The 8,280-nt window shown below is 37.0% G+C and overlaps 1 protein-coding gene across 2 annotated transcripts; it reads left to right on the top strand.

The window, feature by feature from the left end:
- The first annotated feature begins 2,611 nt into the window (after window positions 1-2,611).
- eny2 (ENY2 transcription and export complex 2 subunit) lies at window positions 2,612-4,305 on the top strand. Of its 2 annotated transcripts, none has more exons than XM_027024279.2 (5): window positions 2,612-2,690; window positions 3,129-3,204; window positions 3,306-3,376; window positions 3,843-3,917; window positions 4,061-4,305. In XM_027024279.2, exons 2-5 carry the CDS (start codon window positions 3,137-3,139, stop codon window positions 4,132-4,134), a joined length of 288 nt encoding a protein of 95 aa, XP_026880080.1. In that variant the 5' UTR covers window positions 2,612-2,690; window positions 3,129-3,136; the 3' UTR covers window positions 4,135-4,305. The 2 variants fall into 2 exon arrangements, with proteins under 2 accessions (XP_026880080.1, XP_026880081.1); XM_027024280.1 differs by having other exon boundaries at window positions 2,664-2,755.
- The last annotated feature ends 3,975 nt before the right edge of the window (window positions 4,306-8,280 follow it).

Here is an 8,280-nt window from a genome sequence, read left to right as displayed (position 1 = left end):
GCTGCATTTAACTGGAACAAACAGCCGGAAGATCTTAGCTGTGCTTAAATCTAGAAATTTTAAATCCAGGTTAAATCCATTTTTCTCTTTTCATGTATCTGTGACTGAGCTCTAAAACGTGTACTCTATTTTTAATGCACTTTACTATGAGTAAGCTAATTTTATTACCTTTATTGTAATATCAGTTTGTTGTCTTATGTTATCTTTTATAAACAATGTTTTCATTTTGCCTTTATTCTGTTTTATATTTTTATACTTTCTTTTAATTATGCTTTTGTACTCATGTAAAAACTGATATGATCTCCGTGATTGGGAGAAGATGGATATTCTCTCAGGGACTGAGAGATGACTGTGTTACTTTAGCTGTTTGTTGCTGTTTATGATTGTGAGAACACTGTTATCATCTCATGGATTAAGAGAAGTCTGTGTTATCCTGAAGACTGTGTTATCCTCTCATGGATTAAAGAAGATTTTGTTGATAGGACTATTTCAGGGATTGAATGAATGCTTTTATTTATGCATAGAAATGTTTTAATTTCTATTCATTTTGAACATATTTTTGTTTTATTTCTATTCTGCTACATCTGTTTCTATTTATTTTCTCATTTGTAAAGCATTTTGAATGACTGCAATGTATTAAAGGTGCTATATAAATAAACTTGCCTGGCCTTGCCTTTTGCAGAAGTGTGTGGCATTGAGACTGACATTTTCTTGGGTGTCGTTTTCTGTTACACCTTGGTTTTAACACAAAGGCACATGCCAAATTCATTCCAAATGGTTCTAGTGAAGCTTCCATTAGTGCCTCAGCAGCTGTAATGCCAGGCTGATTCAGACATCAGCCTGTGTGGGAGAGACAATGTGACTCAACATGTTCCACTCTAGAACAAACCGTCCACCACAAGCATCTTCTGGAAAGAGCACAATATGGAGGGTGTTAATGGTTCAACTGACGTCTAAAACATTTTTATAATAATTGAAGATGTAAATATGGGCATTCTAACTACAACTATTAAGAATCAGATTTGACTAAGAATCAGATTTGCAAGGACTTCCATTAGGGCTGTACACTTATTTGTGACTGTCTTCTATAATACATTTGCCAAAATCTGAAAATAATATGTTGGACATTGTTATGTCCATCACATCCAAACAAGCATTATTAATTAAATTTTCACAGGAAAAAAAAAATCATCTGACAAGGAAAGAAATAGGTCAATAGTTTTCTGAATGGCAGCACTTGGGTACTTTAGAGTGAAGATAACAGACTAAGGGTAGGTAGCATAAGCACTGCCCTGTCCCTCTGAAGAGACAATCACATGCTTAGGGCAATCTGTGGCTACAGAACAGTGAGGCTGCAGAAAATTTAAACAATACGTTTTCCAGATTACGTTATTTTGGTAGCACTTTTTATTGCCTTATGCTGTGTTATTTCTCTCTATGCATAAATGAAAATTCAGATTTTTCCCAGTTTTCATAACAAATAAATATAAATTAATGGATAACACACCTAGAAATTGCCTCTGTATGAGCTGTGGAACATCAGGACATTTTAGACATGATAGCACAATAGTGAGTTAATAGACTAAAGCTGGAGTAGAGTTCATAAAAGTAGAGTAGAGTTGACTAGAGTTGTAGATGTCACATGTAATGCTTTAAATATAGAACTTTGCATGTAGACGATTCTAAATAATGCAGTGCTTAGGAAAAGAGGAAAAAACAGTGCTGGTCAATGTGTACACCAAGTATTTCAGAGTCTCGCAGTTCCTCATGAATTTTGGCTCCATTTCTCCTCTCAGCATGCCTGCACAAAGCAATCATGGACTGCAGAACACAGAATACCTATCTCAGGTGTGCTGGAAGCTGCCGTGCAGAACAATGTAGGGGTATGCAAGGTCTGGATTAGCCTGTTTAATTTTCATCTTTAACTTCAGAATTTTGATTAAAATAGTTTGCAGTTTATTTGAACAGAAAAGTAAATTAACTTATTTTGTGGCAACAGAGCTAGACTTCATTGAAGAGCCTTCCCCGTTTATTTATCCGTTAAGGCAATACTGCCATCGTGTGGGGATATTAAGCCATTTACTGTTACAATCTGTGACGCTTGAAAATGAAAAATCAAATTATTCTGAACAATCGGTGAAATAAACTGATATGGCTAACCAAGACTAGAATCGACCAGTATAACAGTTCCAGGTAATGTTATACGCTGTTTGCATATATCACCTATTACGAGTGATGCATGCACCTATTTCGAGTGATACATGTAGATCTGGCATAGAAGGTTTCTAACTTACTTTACTATGAAAACATACTTGTGTACAAAACCACATACTATATACTATATACATGCTACAAATTATGTTGCCATTATATGAGCATTTACTGTTAGTGCAAGACCTAAAAAAATCAACTTATTTTGGGTACTCTAAATGAAATAATGTGTGACACATGAGGTGTAATCTTTGCGGGATCAAACAAGTATATAAATCCGAATGGTGAATTATTTCGCTATATTATTTAGTATGTTAGTATAGCTACGATTTTTGATAAAGTATGCAATTAATGCACGGGGGAACCTACGTGGAAGGAACCTTTCTTGTCTGCTTGTTTCAGGGAGTGTACAAAACGGAGTAGGAATCCTCTGGAATCTTTTTAATGAAAACATTATGCTAATGTTTGAAACCTCTTTGGTAAATTGTACAATTATCCAGTGTAGCTAGTTAGCTACCTAGATGTATCTTACAACACTAGTTCTGTGCGTTCTGCTTTTGCTTTGGTTTCACGTGTTTGTATTGTGCTGTAAATAACTGGGCAGTTAACATGAAACATGGCTAGCTGGTGTTGCCTGACTTAGCTAAGCTAACAGCTAGCTAGATTGTTAACTTAGTTAGCTAGTACTCTAAATTATTAGAGTATTATTGTTAACAAACTTCTAACCAAAATTTAGAGCTGAGCAAACTTAAACCTGCAAACTTGATAGACTGGATTGTTCATCATCGTCTCTCGCTTAGCTAGCTAGCTATTAGCTAGTAAATAAAATAAAAGACATGCTTGTCTAAGATAGCAATCTAGCTAAGATGCCAATGGCTTAGTTTCTGCAATTACTAACACGAGACTATTTCCAACAGGTCAAGTGATGAATAAAGAGTTACAGATGAGGGCCACAATTAACCAGAAGTTAATTGAGATGGGTGAAAGGGAGCGGTAAGTACTTATAATAGTTAAACTAACTAGTTAGTCGATAGCTAGCTACAGATGAACCAGAAAGATATTTTCTCATTTCATTTATTTAACCTACGTTACAGGCTGAAGGAATTACTCAGAGCTAAACTTATTGAGTGTGGATGGAGAGATCAGTTAAAAGCACACTGTAAAGGTAAGGACAGAATCGCCAGCTCAGAGCCAGGAAAAATGCCAAGAACAAATGATGTCCGGAGTGGATAATTCATAGAACATCGTTCGTGTATCCAGCAATTTAAATTCAAATGTTACGACATGAGCGACTTCTGGTTATCTCCGGCTGTATAGCCTAGTACAATACTAGGCGAACTACTCGTTTGGCGTGTATCGGGGTATGCTAGATTTGCCTTACTAGCACACACGATTTTCTTGTAGTTGGTTTTGCAATTTTTTTTTTTGTAAGCTCCTAGTGTATAGAAACTCAAGGCAAACAATAACATTATTTACTTACAATCAAGAAATCATATACATGACACAAGTTCAAAATGTAACATTCCAATGTATAGCGGAAGACTATTTATAGGTGCCAGTTTTATAGTTGTTAGAATACAGACTGTTATGTACATTAAAGAGAAGTGCTCAGAGCAACGTCTGTTTTACAGAAGTCATCAAAGAAAAGGGGATTGAGAATGTTACTGTAGAAGACTTGGTTGCTGGAGTTACACCTAAAGGAAGAGGTAGGCTTCTGCTTTTCCATTCCTGAAATGTATCAATAAGAGAGAAACCTATTTATTGGAAGAATAGAGAGGCATACATTTAATAAAACAAATATGAAATGAAATGAGCAGATGATCAGAGTAATGCTTTTACTGTTTCTCAGCCCTAGTCCCTGACAGTGTGAAGAAAGAACTTCTGCAGAGAATAAGAGCCTTTCTAGCCCAGCATTCTACATGATGAATGAGATGTAATGCATGACCCTATGCCAACTGAAATGCCACCATATTAGATGTGAATTGTTTTGGTTGTTTTTTTATCTGATTGTATATTGTCTCTAAGGAAATGCAAGCAAATCAATTGAATTATTTTGTTTTTGCAACAATAAAGTTTGCTTATGTTTGTACTTAACCACTTTACACAGTGAAATGTTTTATGGGGGGGGGGGGGGGGGGGGGTGCTATGTTTGTAAATTCACTATCATCCAGTTACAGCATTTGTAACTGTAACCAGAAACTTTCAGAAGTGCTTTGTTGTTAGCAAGAGCCCTGGACAATGCAGAAAATACATATAAGTAACAGGATTTCTTTTTGAAATAATATATATGTTAAGTGGAAAACTGGTAATCAATCGGGTGCCTTTAAAGTGCTTATGGATTAGCTAAAGTGCTTCTGAACGTGGGACTTTATTACGGCTATACAAAGGAAACGTCTCAGCTGTAAGGGCAGGTAGTGGGAATTAATTCCATAACCAAGATTCGAGTGGAGAAAATGTGAACCTCAAAATGAATACATTAACGCCAAAAAGTATGTAAATATAAATATGTTTCATTACATTTCTCGTGTTCCCCTTGTACACGCAATGGTTATTAAACATTTGTTGCGAGGCCCGTCGTCGGAATCCTTTTTGGTGAAATACAACCACACTTTAGAGCATTTCGCTTTAGGCATTTAACTATGTGTAAGGTACCATCTACCGGCTAAGATTTGGCGTTTGCTGCCAAAGCAAATTTGATGTTAACTATCTATGGCATTGTGACATGCTTCTGTTACCTCTAATGTCCGTTTCACAGAACCAGAGGGCAAATATTTCAATACAACTCAGACTTTTAAAGACATTTATGAGTAAATGACAAAGCACTTTTGTAAGTCGTTCTGGATAAGAGCGTCTGCTAAATTCCGTAAATGTAAAGGAGTATTTCTGCTAAAAATCAGATTTACATTATTTTCCCCTTACCCAGATGCGGTTGATCGGTCAATAAAGGTTGGGAATATCTATTTTGCTTCTTTAGAACAAAAGTTGCAAAGTGCTAGTATTGGTAACAAACTAACAAAAATTAACAGCAACCCACAGGGCCTTTGTAAATACATGCCCACAAACCTCTCAACCTGCTCAAACTGTATCCAGGTCTTAAAGATATAACAGACTGGTCAATTTGTGAGCTATAACAGTGAGTGAAACAGTGACTCGAATACGGGCTGACCAGGCTGCGAGAAGTTTGTAGACATGTATATCTTACTTACAAAGGGTGTAACGGTTGCTGTTAACTTTTAATGTTAGCAGCTAACTAAGCAAAAATTGGACTCCAAACAAGTAAGCCAATTGACTCCATTTGGGGTAAGTGAAAAATCAAGTAGATTTAATTTTCCACATAACTTTCCATTACATAGTACATGAGGTGTGAATGATTTAGAGTGAGCAAGAGTGAGTTGCAGTAGTCCAATCTTGAAGTTACCAGGGCCAATCCTTCCAAGGTACAGAACAAAACTAAATGCACAAGTTATGCTAGTAACATGACAACATGAACAGAGAATGGCATGATAGTCCATTGTACAGGACCACACCTTCTCAAAAGATGTTCAGATAATGGTGTGGGAAAGTTTTACCAGGATCTGTCATCCATGATGAGATGTCAGCTAGTCATTTCTCGTTTGCAATATTAACTAGTGTTCTGAGGGAGGATTTGTTCAGTGTCTTAGTGGTAATAGTGGTACAAGCCATTTAAGAGTATTACCTCTTCTAGATAGTCGGTATACAGAGAAAAAAGAAGAGGCACAAGGACTGTAGAAACCCTGGAGTCTGTTCTAGGTAAGGAGAGACAACTGAATGTTAACAGCATGTTGCAGAGTTTTTTTTTTTTAGAGAGGAAACGAAGGAGATACCATTCAATAGTTGCTGAAGTCAGAGGGTTGAGAGTAGTGCCCCACTCCTACTGAAGGCCACTGGCACATGACCCAGTGTCATAGAGCTGTTTATTATAGATGTGATGGGGGGGGGGGGGGGGGGGGGTTCCTCTGAAGGGATGGGGTCAAGCAGACATTAGGTGATCAGTGAATTCATAGTTAGAAAGTTAAGAGTTAGAATTTCACATTTGTTTTGACTCGACACTGAGGACACTCATCATGTTCACCTGCTCTATTGCAGTCGTATGTTAGCTTTTATTAGCTTGCCCAGGGGTGTTCAACCCTTCTCCTAGAACTCTTGTACAGGGTTAAAACTGAAAGGAAGAGCTTCATGAGTAGCAGTCGGTTCCCCTCTACTAGATACTTGGCTCTGCTCAGTAGTAGATCTCCTGCAGTAGGACTAGGCCATAAATTAGCCCTGTACAGCTTAAATGGTTGACCACATGGCTTCTTATGACATCTGAGTAGGAAGTAACCTAACTGTTCACCTGGCTACTGTAGAACAGAAAGGCATTTTCCAATCATCATTACTTTGCATTATCATAGTATATTTGCTTCATCTACAGCAATTAGATGGAATTCATTCATTATTTATTTATATAAATTATACTATAGTAATAAATGGGTTGACAGTACTTCTATTCCTTTGCAGCAGCAATGACCTAGAATTTTCTCTTTTTTCTTTTTGATTGATTTTATTATTTGATATCTTGATAGTTCACTGAAAGCATAGGCTTACATACTATTACTCCAAATTCCAATCATGCTGTTGATAAAGAATAGTGTCTGAAATGTGTTCCCTTTTATTGTGTAACAAAAAGAAAGGTTGTATATGAAATTCAGAAGACCAATGAGAGTAGGCTTTGCTTCAGGTAGATTTCATGATAGATTTCATAACCGAGTTTCTGATTGGTCAGGACCCCTTATTACTCGTTTTGCGTGGCTTAAACCTGATTTACAAAATAGGAATTTTTTAAAGGACACACACTATAAGTTTCAGTTAACTGTTCTAAAAATATATTAGGATGAATGGAGAACTGACTACGATTTGACAGCACCAAGGACTGAAATGAAGGAGGCAGAGGGGAAATGCTGTTCATGACAGGTTTTGCTTTTCAGCCTTTTTTTTTGCTTTTGCATGTTTGTTTGTTTGTTTGTTAACTGTGAGGCTTTTGTTTGCAATTATTTGTAACAATTACAAATGTTCCCCTGTATCAATACCCATAGATAGGGTTTTTGTTTTGCACAATGACTACCATAAATAACATTGAAATGAAGGCTAATATTTAAGTCTGATTTCAGTCTAAATATGCTGAAATACACATGCTGTTTAAAATTTTAGGCAAAAAAATATTAAGTCACTTTAAAATACAACAACAAACTCTACAAGATGTGCAGCATGGGTTTTGAGCCTATAGTTTATAGGCTCTTTCTTTCTCTGCATGTCAGAGAGGAGGAAAATTTGGCAAGACACTTTCTCAGGTCTGAGAAGTTTAAAATATATATTTACACCCTGTTGTGACTCCTGGGAACTGTTTTCCACCAGCTAATGAGGCTCTGGAGCAAGGTTTGCTCTGTTATTTCTGGCATGCTCCAGCAGGTCTCACAGAATCTCTCTCTCTCTCTCTCTCTCTCTCTCTCTCTCTCTCTCTCTCTCTCTCTCTCTCTCTCTCTCTCTCTCTCTCTCTCTCTCTCTCTCAGTAGCTAAGTGCAAATAACAAATAAGAGGAAATACATCATCCCTTTTAATTTACAAGCCAAGCGGAGGTCTGCCAAAGTTAACACAAGGCAATCTTAGGTAATGATCAGCAAATGTGTATTAAGTTTCATTGAGCATGACTTCACATTCCTCTTCACATTAGTCTAATATACCGCTATCTTAACTCTGCTACAGCTATGGAGGCTTACTGAAGAAGTACAGATTTGTTTTTATGGAAAGTGCTTTCTCTGAAATAAATGAAGTTGGAGGGTTTGTGTAGCTGTCTGGGGTTTCCACACCTTAAGGCCATGCTCTCACCTTGTGACCCACACCATCCTCTAATCACTAATAGTTCTCAGTTCCTCTATAAAGGAGTCATACTTTCCACTGCTTTATAGATGCTGTGTGTACTACAGTCAATATAATCTGCACGGGTGGCGTTTGCACCTTCATGACTCAACTGAGACTGTCGTTTACTCAATCTCCAACTTTTCAATGAGCTGT

Source organism: Electrophorus electricus, chromosome 10 (assembly GCF_013358815.1).
Source record: "Electrophorus electricus isolate fEleEle1 chromosome 10, fEleEle1.pri, whole genome shotgun sequence".
In the NCBI taxonomy this organism is placed as follows: Eukaryota; Metazoa; Chordata; class Actinopteri; order Gymnotiformes; family Gymnotidae; genus Electrophorus; species Electrophorus electricus.
This window is presented reverse-complemented; position numbering and strand designations above follow the sequence as displayed.

Excerpts from the sequence above, each read along its gene's own strand:
- eny2 (XM_027024279.2), top strand. The coding sequence starts at position 3,137 with ATGAATAAAGAGTTACAGATGAGGGCCACAATTAACCAGAAGTTAATT. Across the intron at positions 3,377-3,842 it reads GTTAAAAGCACACTGTAAAG|AAGTCATCAAAGAAAAGGGG; the intron begins GTAAGGACAGAA and ends TCTGTTTTACAG. Across the intron at positions 3,918-4,060 it reads AGTTACACCTAAAGGAAGAG|CCCTAGTCCCTGACAGTGTG; the intron begins GTAGGCTTCTGC and ends ACTGTTTCTCAG.